General features: G+C 57.5%; 3 protein-coding genes across 3 annotated transcripts in view; 2 read left to right on the plus strand and 1 right to left on the minus strand.

Moving 5' to 3' along the window:
- The first annotated feature begins 477 nt into the window (after nucleotides 1-477).
- Nucleotides 478-3,127, plus strand: PERCC1 (proline and glutamate rich with coiled coil 1). Its single transcript, XM_062639510.1, has 3 exons — nucleotides 478-887; nucleotides 994-1,112; nucleotides 2,257-3,127. The coding sequence occupies exons 2-3, from the start codon at nucleotides 1,087-1,089 to the stop codon at nucleotides 2,987-2,989; spliced, it is 759 nt and encodes a 252-aa protein (XP_062495494.1). The 5' UTR covers nucleotides 478-887; nucleotides 994-1,086; the 3' UTR covers nucleotides 2,990-3,127.
- The window catches only part of INTS15 (integrator complex subunit 15), a 52,158-nt gene continuing 27,990 nt past the window's right edge, over nucleotides 920-25,087 (plus strand). The window contains exon 1 of the mRNA XM_062639509.1: nucleotides 920-934. The gene's annotated coding sequence lies outside the window, so the exon portion shown is untranslated. The remainder of the gene's footprint in view (nucleotides 935-25,087) is intronic.
- CLCN7 (chloride voltage-gated channel 7) lies at nucleotides 4,307-24,982 on the minus strand. The gene is made up of 25 exons (XM_062639502.1): nucleotides 24,765-24,982; nucleotides 17,325-17,396; nucleotides 16,097-16,168; nucleotides 15,805-15,870; nucleotides 15,109-15,241; nucleotides 14,663-14,772; nucleotides 13,954-14,034; nucleotides 13,508-13,570; nucleotides 12,878-12,961; nucleotides 12,615-12,708; nucleotides 12,128-12,192; nucleotides 11,545-11,661; nucleotides 11,173-11,227; nucleotides 10,570-10,630; nucleotides 9,666-9,804; nucleotides 9,299-9,392; nucleotides 7,830-7,999; nucleotides 7,454-7,505; nucleotides 7,046-7,173; nucleotides 6,820-6,905; nucleotides 6,395-6,527; nucleotides 6,234-6,293; nucleotides 5,728-5,904; nucleotides 5,541-5,621; nucleotides 4,307-5,449 (listed from the first exon to the last, which is right to left on the minus strand). Exons 1-25 carry the CDS (start codon nucleotides 24,900-24,902, stop codon nucleotides 5,363-5,365), a joined length of 2,418 nt encoding a protein of 805 aa, XP_062495486.1. The 5' UTR covers nucleotides 24,903-24,982; the 3' UTR covers nucleotides 4,307-5,362.

Here is a 25,087-nt window from a genome sequence, read left to right on the forward strand (position 1 = left end):
TTGTCCCCAGCACAGGCAGTCACAGGGTCTGGGTGCTGTGTCAGGCTCCCACCATGCCATGCTGTCCACCCGTCCTGCATCCTCTGGCCATCTGTGTCCTCAGCACCCTGTGTCCTGCAGCAACCTCCAAACCGCAGCCATCTGTGACCCCCAGCTGTGCCCTGCATGGCCATTCTGGCACTTCTGTTGCCAAAACAGAACAGCGCCTCTGGCCACAGCTGCTTTGGGACCTGAGCTGCTCACCATCATCATTGTCCTCAGTCCCTCACGTGGGCCAGCATGGTCCCATAGCAGAGACATGGGGCTGCCCATCAGCACTGCAGTCCTCGGTGCTGGTCCCAGCCATGGGGCTGCCCCAGCTGCTCTCCACATGTCATGTCCCCATCTCTGCATCCATTGGCACTGCCTGGCCAGAGTCACCACCCCTGGGCACTCAGCCCCAAGCCCCCTGGGACCACAGCACCCTGAAGTGCCATCTCCTGCTACCTCAAAAGGTTCCAAACCCCATCCAGGGGCTGGTTGGGGAGCCCTACACCTCCCTTGGGGAGCATGGAGCTGGAGATAGGAGGTCCAGACCCACACTGGGGCTGCACAGCACCAAGGGGGACCCCATGGAGAGGCTTCACCCACTGAGACGGCAGCACCTGTTTGCAGAGGCATGGCTCAATAGGCAGTGTGTTCTTCAGAAGATCCCTACTCCAGGAGTCAAAATAGCATGAAATTCAATTTTACGCCTATTTGACAAAGCTTGATTTCACCTCCAATCAGCACGGAGATAAGAGCCCTCGGCACAAGTGTGCGGGCAGTTTGGCAGCTGGGGCTGCCGATTTAATAGGTGAATTTACAGGAACAACACTTGAAAATCCCCTGGCTAGTGAACCATTAAGGTGAGCCCTGCCTTCCGTCCCCACATCCCTCCCCGCGCCGCTCTCCCGTTGCTGGGTGCTAAAGCAAACCCCGGCTCTATTTACTGAGTCTACTATTACAATACAGCTACCAAATATTTGCCAGCCGTCAGCTCGCTGCTCCGCTATAAATACTTCAGGCCCAGGTGGAGGGACGGGAAGGGGAGCGGCGCGGGAGCCTATGCATGGCCAGGCAGCAGCGCCAAGGTGAGTGCTGAGCCGTGGCCCCGGGTGATGCCCTCCTGCCCCGCGGTGTTTCTGCCTCTGTGGGTGGCTGTGGGGAAGGCTGGCCCCATCACTGGGGCAGCCCTGCGTCCCTTTCCCTGCAAGCTGAAGGTACATGGTGCCTGCACAGGCTGAGCTCTAGGGCAGCATGGAGGCAGGGATGGGGGGCCCTCAGTGGGGAGGGCACAAAGAGGGATGTGTGGTGACCCCAGAGATGGCAGCGGTGCTGTCTCAGGCATGGCAGGAGAAGGAACTGTCCCCCAGGATTTGTCCCCTGCCTCATGACCCTCTCAGGGCTGGGGCAATGGCATGTGGCCAGGGATGCCCTGCAGTGAGGCAGAGCTGGGGACCCATAGGCACAGGTAGCACTAACTATGGGGGACCTCATCCAGCTCAACAAGACCCAGCTGTGGCCACAGTCCACCAGGGCAGTGCAGGGAGGTGGCTGCGGTCACCCTGTTGCAGGGAAACACATGGGGCCATTGTGTGGGCAGCACATAGGGCTCAGTGTCCCCAGTGCTCAGCCCATGGTGGCAGGGTAGGTGCTGAACACCATTCAAGCCCACGTACAGGCCCGGGGGAAGGGGAACATCCCACTACCCCCTTGGCTCATGCCTCAGGGGATGTCCCCACTGCCCTACATCCCATGAATTGATGGAGACATCCCTGCTGCCCCACATGCAATGACTTGGAGACATTCCCATTGTCCCACATTGCATGGATTTGCATGGACATCCCCAATACCCCACATCCCATGGCTTGATGGGGATGTCCCTGTTGCCTGATGCACCAGGATTCAGTTAGGATATCCCCACTGCCCCCTATCCCATGACTCAGGATATGTTCCCGCTGCCCCATCTCGCATGTCTCAGTAGGGGCATCCTACAGTGGGGTGGTGTCCCTGCTGCCCCTTGTTCCGTGATTCAGGGCAATGTGTCCACTGCCCTGCATCCTATGGCTTGGTAGGGACATTTGTGCTGCTCCATGTCCCATGGCTTGTGGGGGATGCCCTGCCCGGCCTGCTGTACTGCACAACACGGTCCCTCTGCCTCCTCAGGGTCAAGCACAGTGCAGCAGGTTGACGGGTGTGGGGTGCGTGCCACCTTCACCGCTGTCCTGCCTGCAGGGTGAGCGCGGGCCCTGGGGTGCCCCTGCGTGCTGACATGGCTGCAGGCATCATCCGGCCACTAGCCGAGCTGCGGCTGCCCTCGCCCTTCCCGCACGGCCTGCTGCTGCCCATGCGCCCTGAGCCCGACTTCCCTGACCTCTCCGAGGAAGAGGACGAGGATGAGGATGAGGATGAAGAGGAGGCAGCACAGGATGAAGAGGAGAGCACAAGGCTGGAGCCGGATGTCCTCAGCACCGCCGAGCCCACACTGCAGCTCCTCCGGTTCTCGGAGCTCATCAGCTGTGACATCCAGCGGTACTTTGGGCGGCGGGGCCAGGACGAGGCCGCCGGCAGCCACGGAGTGCCTGAGGACTGCGGCTCACCCCGGCACACCCAGCCCGAGGCGCCGCGGGGCAGCCCCAGGGCCGTGCACAGGCTGGGGCCGCTGGCAGAGCTCTTCGAGTACGGCGTGCACCGGTGCCTGCCGCCCCGCATGGCCACCGGCAAGACGCAGCGGCTGGAGAAGAAGTACGGCCACATCACCCCAATGCACCGCAGGAAGCTGCCGCCCTCCTTCTGGAGGGAGCCGGGCCCCAGCCCCACCGGCCTCCTCCACACCGGCACCCCCGACTTCAGCGACCTCCTGGCCAACTGGACAGTGGAGCCGGGGCCGGAGCTGGGCGCTGGGCAGGAGCTGCAGCTGGAGCCGGGCCGCCCGGGGCTGGAGGCCGAGCCCTTTGCCGGGCTGTGACCCCGCTGTGGCCCCCAGCCCCGCCACGTGCCACCGGTTAATGATAAACCTGGCAACAGCGGTGCCAGCACCGGGCACCTGGAGCTGCCGGGGCAGAGCCGGCCATGGGACGAGTGAATAAATGACTCCTACCAGGCACCAGTGTGTGCCGTGTCCTTCGCCACCCACCGCCGGTGACAAAGGGCCACTGCTCAGCCCAGCCTTTGGCAGGAACCGGCAGCCCCGGCAGTAGAGAAAGGAGGGAAGCATGGTGCCGGCAGGAGCCAACAGCCCGTGTTTACTCTGCAGCCCAAGTCAGTGCATCCCAGCCCCTTATCTCGGCTGCGCTGGGGCAAAGGGCAGTGCGGGGCTTCACAAAGCACCCGGCTGCCAGCACCCAGCAGGGACCCATCACTGCCATAAGGACCCACTGCACCCCAGGGCTCCCCTGCCCCGTGGCAGTGCTGGGGAACCAGACCCACATGGAGAGCAGGGCCATTTCCCGGTGCTGGGAGGGCAGCCGGCCCTTCCTCACAGCCCCCACTGCCAGACCTGGCTGTTACCAGGGCCCAGCCGAGGCATTCCCTGCTTTGTGGCAGCTCTTTGTTGGCCGTAAAAGGAAAAGCACTCGGGAAGGGGCAGCCACCCCCTGCCTTGAGCCCTGCCAGGGGCTGATGAAGATGTAGGGCACTGGCATCACCCCCTGCAGCCCCCCAACATGCAGCCCCCTTGTTATCAATATTGTAGCCAATTTTGGTTTAAAGTATAAATTTTATTAAACTGAGTAAGCAAGAGCAGATAAAACAGCGCTAGGTGCACCGGCGAGTCCTCTGCCCCACCCAAGACGCGCACACGCGGTCCCTGGGAGGCGGTCCTTTATCTTCTCGGGTTCAAGGCCCCGGCCAATCCTGTCGCCCCTCCTCACTCGGATGTTGACATGGCTCTTCCCCATTGGTTCCCTTTGTTGCAGGGGTCTCATTACTGAGAAGTTTCGGGAAGTTTCGAGAAGCTGCCAGAGGCTTCGAGAAGCGTCCACTGCCAGCCTCCAGCCTCCTCACCGTCGCAGCCCAGTCCCCTCAAGCGTTGCAACAAGACACCACTTCGAGCCACCCAGCCCCCTTTTCTCTCTCACCATCCCGTGCAACAATACAACTGACCTCCCCCCATTACCTACAGAGTACAACAGTTACAGAGTCAAAAAGAGTATTGTTTCACATAACGACAGCCAGAGAGCCTCCCTCCCCCCAAACTTCTTGATGAACAAACCCCACACATTACAGTGCTAAGGCCAGAAAGTGGCATCAGGGGAATGGAAGCAAGAGCCAGGCAGCAGCACAGTAAAAGTACAAACAGGCTTTATTTCAGCACAGTATCCCACAGTTGAAAGCCCCTCCAGGCACCAGGTTGCCTTTGCCTGAGTGAGGAGGATGCAGGGTGCAATGCCAAGGTGAGGAGTACAATGGTGGGAGATAGGGGAGCTGAGGTGCCAGGGCTGGAGCCCTCCTCAGCACCCAAGGGAGTGCTTCCAGCCCCTGGCCAGATCAGGGCTGATGGTGGTCTTTGGGGTGCCTAGCCTGGCCCAGGCTGCTGGAAAGGGCTGGAAACACATGCAGGAGTGCTTCTGGACCCCAGCATGGGCAGAGGTGAGAGGCAGCAGCAGCAGTGGGAGGAGGGCAGGAGTGGCAGAGTGGCACAGGCTGCCCCAGAGCAGGCAGCTCTCCCCTACCCATCCCTGCCCAAACCCCAGGAGTTTCCCCCCAACATGTGTGTTAGGGTCAGAGTTTGGCCAAGGGAGTCAAAAAACAGCAAAAGGGAGCAGCTCTGAACCACAGGAGCCCCTTTTATTGCACAGTTGAGCATGGCAGAGACACAAGCACCTGCCCCATGGCTCAGCTCAACCCCACCAGCAGCAGCATGGGGCAGCAGGACACAGCCCTGGAAGCAGGAGGGACCCCACCATGTCCCCCTGCTCCTCACACAGACCCTGTGGCAGGGGCCAGGGCAGGGCTAGGTCCCAGAGAGCCTGGGCTGGGTAGGCGAGGCAATGGAGGCCATGTGCTGTGGCAGAGGGTTATGCCCAGCTCAGGACACTTCCACTCCCCTGGCACACTCCAGCCTTCACAACCCTCAGGGAAAGCCTATGTCAGCAGCTAATGGAGCCAAGGGTGCGTTTTGACCCCTCAGGGAAGCAAAGGAAAAGGTGAGAAGAGGAGGCAGTAGATGTGGGAAGGCAGCAATGGGCAGGAGAGCCAGGGCAGCACGTCCGTGCTGGTGCTCCAGGCACCACAATGCCTGCACAGGCCGGCCCAAGCCTCTCCCTGCCTCCTGCAAAAGGGGGCCCCAGCTCCGAGGGGCCAGGGTGAGTCTCCCTCCGCTGGGCAGAGCCACCCCACATCACGTCTGTGCCAGTGAGAGCTCCTCCAAGCCTTCCTTGCCCAGCCGGTACCTGGCAAGGTCCTTGCGGGTGACCATGCCCACCACCTGCCAGGACAGGGACACAGTACAGCCCCGCGCTGGCAGGCAGAGCTCGTGGACAAGCCCTGGCTGCCCATACCCAGTGAGCAGGACTCACCTCATTGCGATTGTTCACGACCACCAAGTGCCGTAGGCCCAGGGCTCGGAAGAGCTTGAACACCCGTGGCAGAGATGCCTCCTGCATGTCAGAGGGGATACATGGGCTGTGTCATCCCCAGCCAGCAGCTGTCACTCACCCATGACCCCCAGGATGCTAGGGTGGCCCAAGGATCCCTGGCCATTACCTGGGGCACAGTGTAGGGCGAGGGGTTCATGAACTCGCTGAGGTCAATCATGCACTCGCGCTCATCCTGGGACACATGGATGGACTGGATGGGGGGGAAGCGGGGGTAGGCATCCCGGAAATCCTTCAGCTTCAGCCGCCGCTGCACCAGGCTGAGGTTGGCCCTTTCCACAAAAACCTGGGGAGGAAAGAGACTGTTGGGGACCATCCTGCAGCACCAACAGGCACCAGGGCGATGTACAGGGGAGGGAGGGAAGAGGGCAGGAACATGGGGCAGATGGACCATCTGCAGAAGAACTGTGTCCCATTCACTCAAGGGCTTGTAAACCCAGTGGGGTGCAGGAAGATGCTGGAGTAACCCCAGCACTGCACGGAAGCCCCCACCCTCTCCTCAGGTAAGCTGAGGTTGGTGACAGGGACCATCCACCAGCTCCTGTTTAGCAAGACAGGCAGGACAGGGGCACCAGGGCTCAGACACAGGTCCAATGGCCACGCAGCATCACCCACCTTGTGCTTCAACAGAACGATGAGCTGGGAACGTAGGATCAGACCCCGCAGTCCTGCCACCTGTGACAGAGCACGGTGCATGAGAGAGGGCTGGGAAGGGGATGGGGCAAGGGCGAGGGTCCCGTCCCATGGCCAGCTCTCACAAGCGGCTCCTGGCTCACCTGCGTGGTGCCAGGGTTGCTCTCCACCACCGGGAAGCCGTTGTGGTTGGAGGAGGTGTCGCTGAGGATGTCCACAACTGTGCCCACCCGCTCGATCCTCCGCAGGCAGGTGACAGGAGCACTCATGACCTCCCTGCGGGGAAGGCTCAGTGTGAAACACAGCCCCACATGCAGCATGCCCCAAATACCCCCCCCCTCCCGCACACAGGCCTCTGCAGCCCTGATGCCTCCCCTGTCCCCAGAGCCTGCCAGAGACACGGGGAGGGAATGCACCGCTGGCCACACTCCCTGCTAGGGAATGAGCTGGGCTGGTGGCACCACACAGCAGTGACCAAAGTGTGTCACCACCTCTACTGCCAGCTCAGGCCAACAGCGTGGTCCAAAAGCCACTGCCCCAGGATTGGCAGCATCCCCCAGGCATCTACCTGGCTGTGAGGGAGTGGGACGTCACCGGGGCCTCCCAGTGCAGGAAAGGCACGCTCTGCAGCTGGATGTGCATGTCATACAGCCCCTGCAATGAGAGCCAAGCCATCAGGAAAAGCCTGCTGAGATGCTAAGGAGTACGGCAGCTCACCTCGGAGAGAGGACACCACTTGTCCTTGGCCCCCCAGCACCACCAAACCTGACCCTGGCGAGCACACCAGCTCTCACCTCCACAAAGTAGTCTCCCACAATCTTTGCTGTCATCAGCACCAGCATGATGGGGAAGCCATAGGTAACATTGCCTGTTGCCTCCATCATGATGACTGTGAGACTCAGTGTCATCCGCACTATCCCACCTGCAGGAGACACCCAAGGGGTTTAGGACTTCAGGAAAGCAGGGAAACATGGGGTGATGGTATAGCAGAACACCAAAGGTGCCCAAGTCTCTGCACAGCGATCCAGGATTGCCAACATAGACAGGGGTGCCCTGGACAAGCCCAGACCTCACTAGCGCCCCAGTGCTGCCTGCGCTTGGAAGGGTAGCTGAGAAGCTGACAGCAAGGCTGGGCTTCAGCCAGGGAAGCAGGGACCACCTTTTCCCATGCCACCTTCACCCCTACTCGAGCAGGCACTCACCCAGCTGTGCAGCAGCTCCCATCAGGGCGTATTTCCCCGGGTCAGCCCAGATCTGAGCACAGGAGGGAGAAGAGGCTGAGTCAGCTGCTGGCTCCAGGGCACCCAGAGATAGTGAGCAGTGCCCTGGCCCCCTCCCTCCCTCCAAGAAGTGGGGAGGAATGCCTGAGGCTGCCTGCATGACCCAGCAGCTGGCAGGGCCCCACTGGGACATGGGAAAGCCCAGTTTCAGCTCAGGAAGGCATCCCATTCCAGACTGCTGTGCCAAGTTCTCAGCCAGCTCCATGCTGCCTGCACATGCCTCTTGCCCAGAGGCAAGGGAGGAGGGCTGGGTGCCATGGCTTCCACTGCCCAGCACCCCTTCCCATCAGCAACTCACCGAGCCTTTGGTCAGGTAGGACAGGGAGATGCCAAAGAGCCTTCCCCAGGCAGCGCCGATCAGCAGGGAGGGGATGAAGACCCCCGCGGACACTGTGAGGCCATAGGTCCAGCAGGCCAGGAAGAAATACATCAGTGTGAACATGCCCAGGGTCATGGGGTTATAGGAACCTGAGGTGGAGAGAGAATGGAGTTAGTGCTGGTCCTGCAGCACGATGGATTACAGCCATAGAACAGACAGCAGCAGCCCCACAACACACTCCCAGCAACAAGAGACCCTCTGCCATCCTGGCAGCATGAGTGTTTCAAACCAGCTCTTTAAGTTATTTCTGTCCCTCAAAGTCCCTGCCAGCCAGCGCCATCCCAAGCCATCCCATCCCACTGAATCCAGCACATGCCTTCCCTTCATCTTGTGACCCATGATGATCCATTCCCTCCCAGCCCCGTGGTTCCCAGCCTCCCACAAGGCATGGTGACGAACTCCAAAGCCCCCAGGGAAAGCCAGTGCTGGACGACAGAGGTACTGGGGAGCTGGCAGGAGTCCTGCTGCCAGCCCTGGGATGAACTCAGCAGGGTTCGTCTTACAAACCCCATCCGATCCCACAGCTCCCATGGCTGCTTCAACCAGCCCCAAGCTGCCCCTCAGCACAGGCTGTGCCATCACAGGGAGACCTCAGGACTCAGCCAGCTGCTATTTTAGGATTGCTGAACAGCTCAGTCTGGTTTAAACGAGTACTTTGCAACCTCTCCTTCACAGGGAGGTCAAGAAACCAAAGCCCTGAGCCACAGAGGGCCCAGCACTGCAGGAAGCAGCCCCAAGACACAGGACGGTCATCACTTGACTTCAGATGGCCAAGCCACACTCTCTGGGCTGAGGATTTAGAAACATGGAGCTGTCTGCTCCCTGTCCATGTGTAGTTGGGCACGAAACCTAGACCAGCAGGCAGAGGGCACGCTGTCACAACACTAGGTCCAAGGGAAACAGGAGCTGGAACCTGGGAGCCAAATTGCATTTCTCAAGCAAGTCCAAACCTCAAGATCCACCTCCACAGCCTGCCCAGAAGGTAAAGTCATTCTGGGGCAAGAGGCTCTGCTAATGGAGAAAACAGCCAGGGACGTTTCTAGGACGGAGCTCAGACAGCAGCAAGGGTCAGACATGCTCCCATGCAATTCAAAAGCAACAGCTGGGAAACATGCAACAAAAACAGGTCCTCATCCACAGGCTCCCAAGACCATGGCCCTTTGGCTGAGCTCACAGGTGCCACCAGTTCAGCATCCATCCTTCCTTCTTCCACCACTGCAGGAAAGCAGTGGGCACAGTGCTTTGTTGGATCCCATCCTGCCCTCAGGGTGCTGTGCTGATTAGCCCCTGCCTTGTCCCACGAGCAACCAGGAAGCAGGTCAGCCACTTCGCACAAGCCCACCCCCATTCTGCTCACATTCAAGGACCTGTTCACTAGACACACAGACCTGGAGCATCATGGAAGAGGTTGACAACACTCTTCTCAGGTGTGTTGAAGAAAGCAGTGGCCATGGAGTTGTACTCTCCATCAGCACAGAAAAGCTGAAGGGGGAAGAAGACAGAGTTAGAAGTGGCAGATCCAGGCTGCCAAGGCTGCAGGCTCAGGGGGACGTGTGCTAGCAAGGAGCCAGCACTGTGCAGCAAGCACAGCAACACCAGACTTTGCTCTGCAGCTCTGCCTGCCACTGGGAGCACTCGCTGTGAGGTCCAGTGCCACAAAACCCAGCAGGGTCTTGTCTCCCTGCTCAGCCTCCAGCTTCAGACCAAGCTCAGGGTGCCCCCCACACGGGGGAGCCATTCTCCAGCATCTCCTACCTGCAGCGGGTATGCCACTGTGCTCCCCTGGATGGGCTGGCAGTCTCTCGAGCAGTAAATCATGACAAACCCCACAGTTGCTGTCACTGCTGCCACCAGCATGGCCTCAACCACCTGGAGGCAGGGCCGGTGGATGTACCTGCAAAGGGAGCAGAGGAGTGAGGGTGACACCCAGGGGTGCCAACAGGATCACCCACAGCCTGGCTTGGCACCCTACATTGGGCATATGGACAGGCTGCTTCCTTCCCACACCCTGCCAGGCTGTCCTGCGCTCTGTCCTCTGGTGAAGCAGTCATGGGGACTGCACTGGGAGGCCAGCAGCAAGATCAGCTCTGCCCAGCCAGCCATAACAGACCTGCCTGTCTTCCCTGCCCAGAGCCAGGCACAGATCCTATGGGAAGCTTGGTGTTGTTTGGCCATGTGGACAGTGCAGAGCTGAGCCCAGAAAGCTGCAGCCCAGAAAGGCCAAGAGGAGTGAAGCACTGGAAGATGCTGCAGGCCCTTCACCACTCCACGGGTCATCAATCCTCGAGGCCACGAAGCCAGTCCTCGTGTTTGAAAAGCTGGTGACAAGTATTGGCTGCACCAGACTGGGCTTGAATGGCTTTAGCAGCAATCTCGTTACTCTCAGAACCGTGTATGCTCAGTGTTTGCACCTTTTCGGGCCCTCAAGTCACTAAACCACAATACCTAGGCAAGGTCAGAGCAACAGTGGGAAGTTGTGGGTCACAGCCTTGACAGCAGGCAGCGAGAGGAACATGGCATCTTTGCCCCCAGCTTCCAGGGCTGCTGTTGCTTAAGCGTGAGATAACGGCCTTGCTCTGGCTGGAAGTGCCACTTCGAGGACACACAGAAGGTGCCAGCCAACCCATGTCAATCACCTCAGTTACCTGTGAGCTCTTACCTGATCCGGAACATCGTTAACCAGTAATTGAGGGCATTGAACAGGGCTCCGAGGATCCCACCTGCAAATGAAGAAGCAAAAGCTCAGTACATGAGTCCCAGGCTCTCCTATGGCTGCCCAGGACACAAGGAACCTATAAAGCTCAGGGAGACACCAACAACCCCTCCAGTGTGATGGCAGCACTGGGACATGTGGACACTGTCCCTGCACAGACAGGCAGGACCTGACACCAAGAGGAGCCCCACAGCAGCAGCAGGATGGCTGGGGCCGGTGTCACAGTGCTGGCACTAGGCAAGCAAGGGACAGGCCAACTCCACAGGGGTAAGGGCAGTTGGAAAGCCAAGAGCTGCCCACGACTGCAATGCACTAACCTCAGTGACTCTGCAGTATATGGATTAAAGGGCCTGCCTTTGCTACAGGGGTAAAGCTTGGGCCAGGATCCAGCTCTCACCCCCATGTAAGCCCCACAAGCAGCCTGTGCTCCAAAGTTTAATGCATTTCCCATTCTCCCTCAGAAACTCTATCCCAAAGCTTTTAAGACTCAGACAGAGAACAGAGGAAATTATTCAGACAAATCAAATTGAAAGAGCATCACTCTCTTACCAACCACTCCCATAAAGATGAAGATAGGAATTTCCTGGATTGTGTATCCCATTTTCTGCAAGCAAGAAATGGATTTCAGGTCTCCTAGCCCATCTGCAGCCCCACAGCTGGTCACTGCTGGGACAGCACAGGCCTGTAGTCCCCAGAGCTGCCCCAAAGCCTCCCATGGGCACTCCACAGCCCCAGGCCCAGCCATGGCTGCAGGAAAGGCTTCTGCTGGGGTTGGTGGAGCTGGGCTCTGGCCATACCCACAGCCTGCGAGGGCAGAGCATGCCTCAGCCTCTGGGTGATGCTTTAAAACAGCCCCAAGCTGCTGCGGGCTGCTTCTAACCCCCACAGCAGAGCCCTACATGGGGAACATCTATGCCGTACCTCATTATCAAACCTGCCAAAGTTGATGAGCCCAGGGCTGGAGAGATCCCAGGCATTGCCGTGGTAAACACTCAGGACAGAGTTCAGAGTGAATGTGGAGATCATGGAGGCAAAGAACTGGAAGGAGATGCAGCCCACAGTCACTGCCAGACACCCCCAACCCCACTCCCTCACCGTGTGCTGCGCTGCCCCACCCCCCCCCTTTCCCCAAACTGCCCCTCCAAGGCACTTAGGAAGAGCTTGGTACCACAGTGGGAACCAAGAAGCCACACTCCCTGTGGCAGCACTCTGGGCAGCTTACACCAGCCAGGGGCTTACTCCTGTTACCTCTCCATTGCCCTGGGGCACAGCCCAAGGAGGTCCCTTGGGAAGGGACTGGCAGCAAGATGGAGCTAAGCCAGGACTAAATTCAAGCTGAGGACCAGGGCACAGAAGGGGAATGGGATGCTGTTCCTGGGATTTGTTACACATGGCTGCCTGGCTGGGATAAGGATGGCAGGAGGCTGGGACTGCAGGTCATGGGGAAAAGGCAAGGCCTCACACTGCAGCCCTCAATTTACTGCTTCGGCTTTCCAGCACTTACAATTCTCCACGTCAAGAACTGGTTCCAGAAGGAAGCCCCTTCCTCCAAGCTGAAGAGGACACCGCCTGCAAATGCAAGACACAAACACCTTCACAAGGGGCACATGCCACAGACCCCTAACCCACAGCAGCAGCTGAGGCACCTAAATTCATCCCAACCCATGTGCCCCATACAGCCCCAGACCTCAGAGGCTCCAGTGAAGGGACCAGAAGCCCACCAAGCCATCAGTGATGGGGCAGTACCCTCCACTGCCCTCCTCCATCCCAGGAAAGAAACATCTGGGATCCAAGACAGATGACCCCACACCTCCTCTCTTCCTAAGGCCTGTGGCATGGCTGGACAGTTTGCTGTGGAGCTGGGCATGCTGTGGGAGGGCTCCTGCAGTGCCATAGGCAGATCCTAGCAGCCGTCTCTGTGCAAGTGGGAGCCACCTCTTGATGAGATGCACATGCAGGCACTGTCAGTGTCAGACAGCCAACACACATACCCACAGGGGCACCAAACGCAGCTGAGACACCAGCAGCAGCTCCAGCTGAGACAAAGTCCCTCTTCTCTGTGTCTCTGCGGAAGTACTCGAAGATCTGAAACACCAAAGCAAAGGCAGGTTTAGGGCTGGCCACAGGAATGACTTTAGTGCAGACACAGCGTAGGCCATATATGATCCAAGCCACCAGCATGACCCCAAGGAACAGCCCCGTTTGGGCACAGGAGGGTCATCTGCAGCACAGCCCCTTGGCCCTCAACACCAACCTTGAAGTCTCGCTTTAAAGATGTGGATCTCCCCTGGGAGATCCCGGCAGCAATCACTGCTCCAGAGTGAATCATGGGTCCTTCCTGTAGGCAGTAGAGAAGAGTTAGATTGGATAAGGAAGAACCCCAAGGACAGTCAGGGATGAATGAATGCTGCTTACTGGGTTGCAACCCTGAAGAATCTGGCAGGAGGATCTGCCTCCAGGAAATACAGACCTTTCCATTTTGCCCCCTTAAATCCTCATTCTGTGAAGGGGTTCCTGTGGCCACCTCCTGTTCTCACCAGCACTCCCTCCAGCCCAGGAGGCAGGAACTTCCCTCGCTTGCCTTCAATCCCAGCAAGCTAGAAAGGCTCCAATAGGGCACCCAGGTCTCCCCTATCTAACATTTGCAGGGACAACTACTGATGGATGTGGACTACTGCTCTTCTGCCCTCAGCCCAGCCACACACAGCCTGGCTTGGTGGCACCACACACACCAGGGTGTCACCTTGGCCAGCAGACCAGGGAATAAAACCAGGAAGTCATTGCAGGGCCCCTAGCATAGGGCTGGCAATGGGCTGCATCACGTGCGCCAGCAGTGGGTGACAACATGGCAGCAGCATGCCAGAGATCGCTTTGTGCACATCACCTTCCCAACAGCCAGGCCGCCGACCACCGAGAGGATGACTCCACAAACTTTGATCACCAGGGTCTGCAAAATAGAGATGACAGGCTCAGCACAGCATGGCACAGCACACATGACCATGGCAGCCATGGGTGACACAGACCCAACCAGCCACAGGAAGCAGTGACCCCAGGGAGTGACTCTCAGCCCCCTGTTGTGGCTATGGGGTTTGGCCAACTTCCTGCTTGGACAGAGGAAAAAGTTACACAAAGATGCTCTCCCCAAAGCCAGGGGATCCTGGCTCATCCCAGGGCAGGAGGTTTAATCACCCAGCACTGGGGGGAACAGCTATGGAGCTGAGCAGTGCAGCAAGAAAGCCAGGAACTTGGGCCAGCTCCTCCTCTGCCTCAGTACAGCAGAACCACCCCCAAGAGCAGAAGGCACACAGCCCACCGCCTCCTGCTTCCTACCTTGAGGCGGACAACGTGCGGGATCTTCACACCATTGAGATAGCATTTGATCTGGGGAATGCCGCTGCCAGCTGCGACAGGCTGTGGGGAGCACGGAGAGCATGAGTGGCTGCCACATACAGCATGGGGACACACTGGCCACCTTAACCCTGTCTCTCTGCCCAGGGCACACCAAGCACAACCTCAGGGAGGCTCAGAGATGAGGCCAAAGACTATCTACCTCTGGAGGTGGGCTTCAGAGAGGCACTCATTGCCCCTAAGGGCAAATGTGACAGGGAGAAGGATCTGGCTGGGTTTTTTGGGGGGACACTAGGGTGTTCCCATCACCGTGCCATGGCCAAGGGCTCAGTGCTGCAGAAGGCTCACACTTGGTGGCCAGAGAGAGCAAGGGCAAAAGCCACAAAGCTTACTGCTGACTGAGTGGCCTGTAGGGAGCCATTGCCTACTCCCAGTCATAGCCGGCCCCAGTCTCTGGAGCACACCCTCTGCCCCAGGCTCCTGGCTCAGCAGTGTCAGTCTGACAACCGCAGAGAAACCCCACAGCCCACATAGAGCCAATGCTGGGGTCTACCAAGAGCCAGTCTTGCAGAAATACATTTGCTATTACATGAATCTGTATGTTTTCTGGAGACGATCTTGCTTCCCCATGTAAAGAACTGGGGCAGGAAGCACAAGGAAACACCAATCCAGACTGGTCCCAAACTCTTACCTCTATGAAAGCAACGATCACAGAGCCCACCATCACCACACTGGCATTCAGGGTGGCCCAGAGTAGCAGGGAGAAAGACAGGCCCCCTTTCTCTGTGAACTTATCGATGTCTGTGGAAGCAGCTCAAGGAAAGACCAGTGTTGGTTGGGTACCATCCCTCCCACCATGAGAATGCGAGCAAAAATGCTTCTCAGGCTGTGCCAGCACAGCAGATCCTATGCACTTAGGGCTGCTGCAAGGAGCCTCCCCTGTTACAGCAGTGCCCAGGCACAGCTCAGCACTGCAGAGCAGCCAGGCACACGGCAGCACTTTGGGTGGCAGGGTCTGTGCCACCAAACCCAGGCAAGGAAGTGCTGTCCTCTTCCCCAGCACCCTTCTTGCAGGCACCAGGAGCACAGATCCCGCAGCCCCGGCTGGCTGATGGCTATGGCTCCATGGGAGGATACTGCCTTTCACCACCCGGTACTTCAGCCCAGCCAGGTTCTCCACCACGATGTCAATGAAGCAGGCGACGAGGCCGGTGAGGATGCCGATCATGGCACAGATGACCCAGCGCTTGATCTCCACTGTCCGGAAAGCCTGAGGGGCACAGAGCCATCAGAGCCCACTGCTGCCTAGCCCGGGCCCTGCCAGCAACAGGGGGACCCCAACCCACCCAGCCACCTTCCCCAGCACAGCTCCAAGCCCGGCAGCTCTCCTAGGAGCTGGAAAGCCAACGCTGGCTCACCCAGGATTGCAAAGCCTGGCAGTGCCCCTCTGTGGGATCCCCAACAGCAGGCGGCTTTTCCAGCTTGTCTGCCTCTGTCAGGCCCCTCCCGTTCAGCTTCTTGCTGCAGCAAGTCTCCCAAAGCCCCCAGGGCAGATGTTTCATGTTCCTCCAGAAGTCCCTCTGCTCAGGGACCTACCCCATGCCATTGGCTACCATGTACATGCAGGCTAGCTCCCATCTGAACCATCCTGTGCTGGGTCCTTGCTCCTGAGGTTTTAAGGCTTGTCACAAGTTGGCCTATCTTTAAACCCACCCTGGCTCAAGCACTGCTCTGAGCACAACCTCCTCTGGCATGGAGAAGCTCCCCAGGAGCCAGGAAGGGGGAACAGCTTCCTGGGCTATCCCAGCCACAGGGTCAGTGGGCAAGACTCACTGTGTGGTTTATCCTCCTCTCCTCCTCCAGGAACAGCTGATTTTCACTGTTGTCATAGTCCAAGCTCTACATCAGGAAAGGGAAATGCTGTTACTCTCTAGCACAGGGGAACAGACACCTGTTCTGGGGAGGGCTGCCCTCAGGCCCTCACCCTTGCCTCTGCACACCCTCATGTCATTTCCTCCCTCAAACCAGCTGCTTCTCCACTGAAACCCCTCAGCTGGGCAGCCACAGCCCTCATCCATGTACTTCATCCATGTACCTCATCCACTGCATCCCAGAGGGCACTTACCTCATACTTGAGCGACAGGAGCTTCTCGTTGTGGGGGATCTCATTGGGACGCTGACGAGGGAGCTCTGTCTCCTGCGGGATGTGATGCATAAGTCAGGACAGCCAGGTCCCAGTCCAGCCGTCTCCTCTGGCACATAACTGCTGGTTTAACACTAGTTTTCATGCTCAGGAGAGGCAGGAGGACTGCAGAGCGCAAGCTGCTGGCAGGCTGGGATCTGGGATGATTTTCTACCAGCTGGTGGATGTATGGGATTTAAGGCAGCTGGAACAGGCTGTGAGGTGTACGCCCTCATCCACCCTCAGGAGGGACTCTTCCCCATGAGCAGACGGAGAGATTGCCCAGCCAGGTACCACACTGCCATGTTGATCCAGCACTGCCTCCAAGCAGCTCCACACTCCAGAGGAGGGCAACCTTTCACCTCGGCAGGAAATTCCTTCAGCCGAAAGCAAGGAGCTATTTCAAGCAGCTATTTCAAACCATGGGTTTGGGCAGAAACCAAATTCTGATTCCCAAACACCTTTGACTGTGCAAACTGTTCCCAGCTCCAAATTAGGGCATTTACTGAGGATGCTGGAGGCGCCCCTGGGGTAGTGGCACCCCGCACCCTTCCCTGGGCCTGCATTACAGCTATGGCCAAAGCAGGCCCAGCCTGTCCTCTGAGGGACTGGATTAAGGCATGTTCCTTCCCATTTAAGCATTCCACAAGAAATATTTAGCAAAAGTCTTCTCATTTGATCCTTCTACAGCTCCGGAGCTGAAGCAGAAGCATCCAGGGAAGAAAAGCTTTTCATGTGTGCAGGTGGGAGGGGGAATAAGTTGAAATCTGAGTATTTCTGCAAGATGCCCTCTCTATCACTAACCCTGTCCCCACGGCTGAGACACCTTCCCCCGGCTGCTGTCATACTTCATTCTGAGCTGGGCAGCAGGAGAAGCAGCTTTAAGGAGCAATCATGTCAACAAGGAAGAAATCCCTTCCCATCAGACCCACTTATGGCCCTTGTGCTGCCACCCAAAGAGATGCTGTCCTTGGGCCAGCTTTCCTCAGATAAGGGGAAGTAGCAAGGGTTAAGGCAGAGGGCAGAGCAGCAGGGAGCTACCAATACTAAGCACTGGAGCCCTCGTGGAAGAAGTGGGATGTGATGAGGGGAATAATAGCAGTTTTAAGTGCTGCCAGTGGAAGAAGGGAAGGGGGCTTGGTAACAATGGGCCCCTTTCTATGCCACTCACCAGCTCACGGACATCCTCGTTGAGGTCCACATTGCTTAGCTGCCCAATGCGCAGGAAGGAGGAAGGAGTGAGCTGAGGGGAGAAAGGAAAGAGGGGTCAACTCCTGAATGTGTTGCCAGCCCTGGCAGGAGGAAGGAGCAGGCACATGGGTGCTCATGCTCAGTTCCCCTTGCTGAGCTCTGCCTGCCACCACCAGAGCCTCAGAGGTCCAGCACCTGCAGAGGACTGCTCTTGGAGGGCACCCTGAGGAGGTGGGACCCCAGAGGAGCACAAGCAACAGCAGCCTGCCAGGGTTGGGGCAAGCTGCTCCAGCCTGCTGGCTGGCAGAGCTGGCTCACCAGGGAAGTGCCAGACAGCAGCAGCTCGCTTGGGACTGGCAGCCCTGAGAGCTGGCAAGAGTCACCAACAGCCTCTGCCAACGAGTGGGTACCCCAGCAGACCTGTGCCAAGCAGCACGCTCCACACTCCCCTGGAGCAGGGCATGGACAGATCCCCTGAGCAGAAAGCTCCATCTCCAAAGTCACAAGCACACAAAGATACGCTGGGGCCACCCTCAGCTCACGCACCCAGACAGGAATAATGGATGGCCAAGGGCACATTTGGCTCTGCCATCCACTCCATGGGAGCAGTTCCCAGCCAGGGAAATGAACACATAGGCGTGTCCATCTCCCCCCCAGCAGCCAGGACTGAAGCGATGGCTGGGCTGGCTGCCAGCTGATGCACACTGGAGGAAGCGGGGCACGCTGCTCCCATGCAGCAGCACCAGTGCCTTCCCAGCACAGTGATGGGAAGAAGCATTTGCATCTCCCCCAGGCAGCAGGTTCTCCTTTCACTGGTGACCACTTGGGCTGGTTACTGGCAGCACAATTGCATCACACGGGAGCTTTCAAACTCTTTAGGGCACTTCTTATCTGGCCAATGCAGGAAAGGGCCTGGGCTACACGGAGCCAAGCTCCAGTGGGGCGGTGCTGTGAGAGACCCAGCAGAAGCAGCACGCTGCCATCACCCCTCTGCTGTTGTGAAACACCAGGGTGCACAAGGGTGCAAGCAGCACCATCACTAAGCACAGCCCAAACACCATTTCTCAACAACCTGATCTTCCCCTCTGGAGCCTCACCCCTCCCAGCTGTCTGGCTTAAGGACTGGAGAATAAAAGCAGGATGGTGAGCAGCAGCAGGGCCCTGCCATGTCGGTCCCTCTGTACCAGCAAGCTCGCAGATCCCAGATAGAGCCCCTGCTGCTTTAATCCCCCACCAATCCCATCTGGAACATGAAGGCCAGAGCAGCCAGGAGCCACACACATCATTGCAGATGAAGAATATCCCTTTGTGCCTGCAGCCTGACCTATTTTCCCATTTCTCTGTCTGCTCCATGTTCCCATTCACCCCCTGACCTGCAGGCAGGTATTACCTCCGCTCCTCAAACCCTCTTCAGTGCTGTTTTGTCCCCAGTAGCCTGAGCCCATAGGAAGGGCTGAGCACAAAGTGCTCTACACAACTGCTTTTGAACACTAGTTTGGGGAGACCAGCCTGGGCTTTGTTTCTGGTCTGTGATGGCTCCACAACCGCCATGGAAAGGATCCTGGTGGACCTTTATCCCAGCAAACAGAGCAGACTGCTGTGAGCTGGGCACACTAAAAGCTGCCACCTCCCTGGGGGATGTGGATGGGAATTTACACAGAGTCAGGAGCTGCCAGTTTCAGTGCCTGCTGGAGCTCAGCTGCTCTGGTGGCAGCAGCAGTCCCAGCTGGGATCCAAATGTCCTACGGAGATGGGAAGGACATGGTACTCACCCTGAAACCCTGGCTGGGACAAAACTGAGACCTGCCAAGGGAACCCACCTGCATCCGGCTCCAGGAAGAACAAAGATTAAAGGCTCCCTTAAGTGCCACATGTATAGGGCAAGATAAAGGCAACAAGATGGAAGCAGTCACTCATGCTCACGCCTGGGCTCAGACCTCAGGCACCAAGCCCTCAGACAGGACCAGTACTTCAGGAAAATTCTTCTGCTAGCCAGGGTGTCCACAAAAAGACCAGACGTGCCTGAAATGGTGACAACCCCTGTCTCCATCCCTTCCCTACGGAGCAAGAGGCCAGGAGGGCACTGCAGCTCCACTCCCAACAGATTAGGCAGCAGTAGGACCCAAGCACAGATGAAGGGAAAGGAGCAAAGGAGCTTCAGTTGAACCTGAGCTTCCAAAAACACAAGCATCGTGTTTTTAATATGCCCCCTCAAGTCCTGGCATCCCTCTGTCACTATGAGCAGAGCTGGCCCCTGTCTTGTCCAGCATGAGGGAATCACATGCTGGGAGGGCAGGAAAAAGCTACTTTCATCAGCTCCTGACTTTCAGAAGATGAACAGAAAGGATTCAAGCAGCCAGGAGCCAAGACAGAGGTTATTTGTGCATGGCTCATCAGCTCACCGAGTACATGGGCAGCACTACCCTCCTTCATATGTTTTTCAAACTCGAGCCAAGAGAGCTGCTGACCTTGGGTACTCATAATGTTGGCGTGACCATGGTACAATTATCTCCACATAACAACACATGCTGTTGCCAAAAGGCAGAGGGCACAGAAGAGTTAATAGCTCTCCTGTCCCAGGAGAGGCTCTGGGGCCAGCAAACCTGCCTCCAACAGCAGCACGCAAACAGCAGAAGCACGCAGCCATCAGCACTCACCCTGTTTGGGTGGTAAAGCTAATTCCTTTTCGAGCCATGCAATTCCATTTCAAGCTCCTCAAAGAGATGTCTGGAGCCCTGATCTGGACCCAAACTGCTTAACATCTTTGTCAGCAGGGCAGTTGGAATGTTGGTGGCAAGGCCGCTCCTCAGAGAGAGCTCACCAGGCTGCAGTGAAGCCCCTGAAGTTCAACAGGGGTAAATACAAAGCCCTGCACTGGGATGGATGTACCCTAGGGGTTAGCAAGCAGCTCTGCTGAAGAAGTCTTGCAGCAAACTGGTGGAGCAGTTGAACAGGAGCCGGTGGCACAAACCTGCAGAGGAGGTGGTCAACTGCCTCCTGGGTGGTGAAAGACCACAGGCAGGAGGTGTGGGGAAGGGATCCCAATGCCTCCACTTGGCACCTGCGATACCACACCTGGGACTTGGCAGCCAGTTTGGGATCCCTGGGACAAGAAAGGCACAGGGGTGAGTGCGGGAAGACAGTCAGGGGCTGGAGCACCCAGTAAGATGGATGGAGAGAAGCTGGTAATTATCAGGGAGATTATCTGGCCATTTCTGGATGCCTAACAAGAGGTTACAAAGACAGAGCCAGACCTTCCTTAAAGCTTTGCACTGATGGGGCACAAAGCAGCAGAGGACAAGCTGCAGCAAGGGAACTTCTTATAGACACTGGAGACAAAAGATGGTGACACACAGAATCTGGGGCCAGAGAGGGTACAGAGTCTATCCTTGGAGACACTCAAATCTCCACCACACGTGGTCCTGGGTGACCTGATCTAAGGGATCAACTCTTAGCAGGGCCGGGGCTGGAGACCTCCTGAGGCTGCTTCCCCCTTCATTATGCTGCCATCCAGTCCAGCACCACTCTGAGACCAGCAAGAGCAAATTCGGGATCAATCTCAACAAGAAAAACAATCTGGGAGAAGATCTCAACCACCCATGCCCCAAAAGGATTATCTCCAAGGTCAGGCAACAGTAGCAGTGAACAGACAGCAGCAGCAGCCCAGAGCTCTGCAGGTCAGGATGGGAGACAGAAGCACTGCTGCCAGCATCCCCATTTGGCAGAGGTGATAAGAAGCCATGCTGCCATACATGATGCCACAGCAGCATTTTGCCTCCAAGCAGAGCAGTCAAAGAGCAATCCCTGTTTGTGACGAGTAGAATGACTTTAGTCAAGGCTAAAGCACTGCAGAAATAACCCAGGCTGTGCACACAGTGACCCAGCAGTGCCTCTCAAACACTGCTCTGAAGAACCATAAACAGGGAGCGCCTGACCCTGCTCCACAGCACATTTCCACAGGGATAATCCAGGACAACCCCCACTCCCAGTGACCACCGCTGGTGTGAAGATACCCCCTCCCCCATATACTGCCCCTTATCACTGTCCTGCTCACTAACGAACTGGAAGCATGTGGCTTTCTGTGACCACTGAGATAAAGCACAGCACAGACCGCACCAGGAGCCCACAGCGGTATTGCAGAAGCAGTGAGAGGGAAGGAAGAGGATTTCCAGCCCCAGAGCCCTCTCAGCCCCAGCATGCTCTGAGCCCCTGGTACCTGCCTGGTTGGGAGGAATGGCTCCAGGCTGCAAGGCTGTGTCACTGGGTGGCTCACTGACAGGGGAAGCCCTGTCACCGGCTATGGCAGCGCATGGGGGATGAGCTGCAGGGCTTTTGGAATCCCCCTCCTCTGACACAACCACAGCTGTGATGGGCTCCAAACCAGCATAGTTGTCATCCCTGAAACACACCACACCAGGAGAGAACAAGGCTCCTCACCTCAAGGCCCATAACGGGGGAGAAAGCATCCAGACTCTCCCTGTGCTGTCACCACTTGGTTACAACTTTGTCTCCAGCCTCCTGCTGTCACTCCTGGGCACAGTCGCTCCTTGCTCCTCACCTGCACCAGGCTGGGAGATGCTGTTATTATCCTGACCCCTTCTGCCTTTCTCCAGGCACCTTGATCCATGTGCAGAAAAGCAGTGCAAGGTTAAAGCACTGCTGCAGTCCTGGATGATGCACCCAGCCAAAGGACTGGACTTGCTAAATCCCCTCTTCTTGGGAAGGCTCCAAGGACAATGGCTTTCCAGGGACTCCAGCTCCTGGCAGTGGGCAGGCAGAGACAGGCAGCCTCTTTGCCGGTACCCAGGGAATGTACTACCTGCAGCCCATCCAGCAGGAGCCAGGGCTCACTCAGACTTCTCTTTTCTCCCTCCTCCCAGTCAAGACATTGTGATTGCAGCAAGCACAGCCCTCCGGCACTCCCTCCCAGCCACAAGGGCTGCATTCTGCAGCCTGTTTTGTGAAGTTACAAGAAAACAAGACAAACAACATTTTGTGTAGAAGAAACACTTGGGGGTTAACAAGGACAGGCTGCTCAGCAGCAGCCTGGTCACATTATGGTGACCCCCTGCCCACCCCCCCTGTTCCAGACACCCTCTGGAGCAGGGGCATTATACCAATCCCAAAGTCAAGACATTTTAGCACAAACGGAACATATCTTTGATGGGTAGCAAAAGGGAAGCGTTCTTTTTAGAAAAATGCCTAATGATGGAAATTGGCTGTTCCCACTACAATTTTCCAGTTTTCAGCCTAAGAACTGACACACTCAGCTCGAGAGCATGGGAAGGGGGCGGCTCATGGAAGGCACAATGCTCAGATGTACTGGCAATTTCTCACTTCTTGATATACTTGAGGCACTAGAAAGTCCTGGTGAGAGGACAAAGGCTCTGTCAGCTCTGAAGCAGCGCTCAGCTGGCCACAAAACAAGAGTCAACTTCAGACACAGCCCTGCAGCATCCATTCATGGTTATGAGCACATTTATCCAGCCCTTCCTCACCTCCCATCCACAAGTGCTTGATCTCAGTCTCTCACAGCAGTCACCCAGAGACTGTTTCCTTTTATCAGTCTAAGGTCAGTTTCATTTCTATTAACCAAGCACAGCTGTTGCAAAGAGAAAGGGAGAAAGCTCCACTGGGGACATTTTTATTGTATTGCCGCAACCCAAGTTTAAGCCTCCATGAGCTGAACAGCTCCAGTCTCTGTTTCTCTGCCAAATCTGTCCTGCCTTCCTGCTTTAATCTAAAATGGTATTAAGGTCAAAGGGATGGTGTGAGAGGGAAACAGCTGCCCTACACCAAAAAGCAACCCCAGCACTATGGTAACAACCCAACCACCACTGCCAGGTCAGTGCCACTGTTAAGGGCATGTGTGGTCAGGACAGCTGTGGGCTCAGAGCTCCAGCAAGGTATTCACTCTCCTCCTTTGCTAAGGAAGATGCCACGTAGCTCCTTGTCACCATCTGGGACCTCAGCTATCTACATTGTGAAGGGACACGGCGATGATAAATCAGATCACAGAGCTGGGTCTCCACCACCCCTGCTGTAGAGGGGCTCAGGCATCTCTTCTAAGCCACCAGAAAAGCCCTTTCCCAACTGATCTGCAGCCACAAGGTTTGATTAATCCCTTCAGACCTGCAGAACCCACCATGTGGTCTTCAAAGGCAACCCATGCTGTACATACACGGGAGCTTGTACTGGCCAGGGAGTTTACCTGCACTTTCACACCAGAGCAGTGCAGTGGCGCAGGCAATTCCTCCAGCCGCCATCCCTCCCTCCCACAATGCCACGCAAGGCACCCTAATTAGACTGCTGTTCTGACTTGCCCAGAAAGGCAGAACAGAATCATGCTCAGCAAGCTGTCCCTGCTAACAGCTGCCAAAGGCTGGCATGCTTCCTGTCTCAGCTCAAGTCTCCCACCAAACTCTTCATAGGAAGTTCAAGGACATCACCTGCCCTTCTGTCACCTGGAACTGACACAGAAGCACCCCATGGACCTGACACAACATCCCACCCAGGCCATGGCCCTCACTCAGCACAGCTACTCAACCACAGCTTTGCTCTATAACAGGTACCAAGTGCCGTGGCTAGAGCCACGGTGTGCTTCAGTTAACCACACCACATGTGGAGGAGAGACTGCCAGGCAGAGTAACAGCCTCTGGGTACACTGGAGGGAAGTTTCTCTTCAGTTCATCACCCAAAATTAATCTGCAAGAATTGGCTTCCCCCTGCAACATGGCCCACCCTGGACCTGCTGTTTGTCAGTGTAGTTCCGCACATCCCACACGATGCCCACCACGCCAGCATTAGACACTCTTGTGTTTGAGCGCAACCTGTTGGCTTGGGCAGCACCAGTGTGCAGGCAACGTGGTCTCCAAAGAAATGGCATTATTAGTACAGATGAAGGGGGCAGCCCCAGCAGCCAGGTCAGGGACCACCTGCATCCATGGCCAAGGAGTGGGTAGGGGGCAGGTGAGCCCCGCTGCAGCAGGGCCCTGGGTAGGGCACCAGTATCACTGGGAGCTGGCACCTCATGACGGGAGCCGGCTCCGGCGGGAACTGCCCCGCTGCCAGGCAGTGAGTCAGTTGCACGCTCAGTTTTTCCCGCAGGAATGACCCGAGGCCCCAGTGCTCCAGCCCTGGTTCCCCCCCCCCCCCCATCGGGCTCTGCAAGGTTCTGCTCTCTCCGGCTCGGGGGAGCACGGAGGAGCCCCTACCTCCCCCGAGGGCTGCTGTGAGCGCAGAGTCCCGTCACTCCGCGGCTCCGCACCGGCAGCTCCAGCCCAGCCTCGAACATAGTAAAATGCTATGGGGGAGGAGGACGCATACACGACCCCAGTCCTCAGGTCCAGCCCGCCTCCGGCGACGTCTCAGCGTGGAGAGCCCAGGGATGGAGCAGATCCCTCCCGGTGCCGGTACGCACCTGCCGGCTGCCCGCCGCCGCGCCGGGGCCGGTGCCGTTGAGCAGCGGGGTGGTCTCTCCCGCTCGCCCGTCCTCATCGTAGTCGTCCTCATCGCGGTCGCGGCCGGACCAGGACACTTTCTTAGCGACGTTAGCCATGCAGAGGGACAGCTACACACACCTCCGCCGGGCCCGGCCTTACCGGCCAGTCATGTGATTGCCGGGCCACCGCCCTCACGTGAGCACTACGGCGGCGGCGGGAGCTGCCTTGCCCCGCTGCCCTATGGGAGTTGTAGTCCCATCGGCCCCGCGTCCCGGCCTCGGTCCCGGTCCGTAGCCGCCAC

The sequence above is a fragment of the Pezoporus occidentalis genome, unplaced genomic scaffold (assembly GCF_034315485.1).
Source record: "Pezoporus occidentalis ecotype Australia unplaced genomic scaffold, CSIRO_AGI_Poc_V1 ctg60, whole genome shotgun sequence".
Lineage (NCBI taxonomy): Eukaryota > Metazoa > Chordata > Aves > Psittaciformes > Psittacidae > Pezoporus > Pezoporus occidentalis.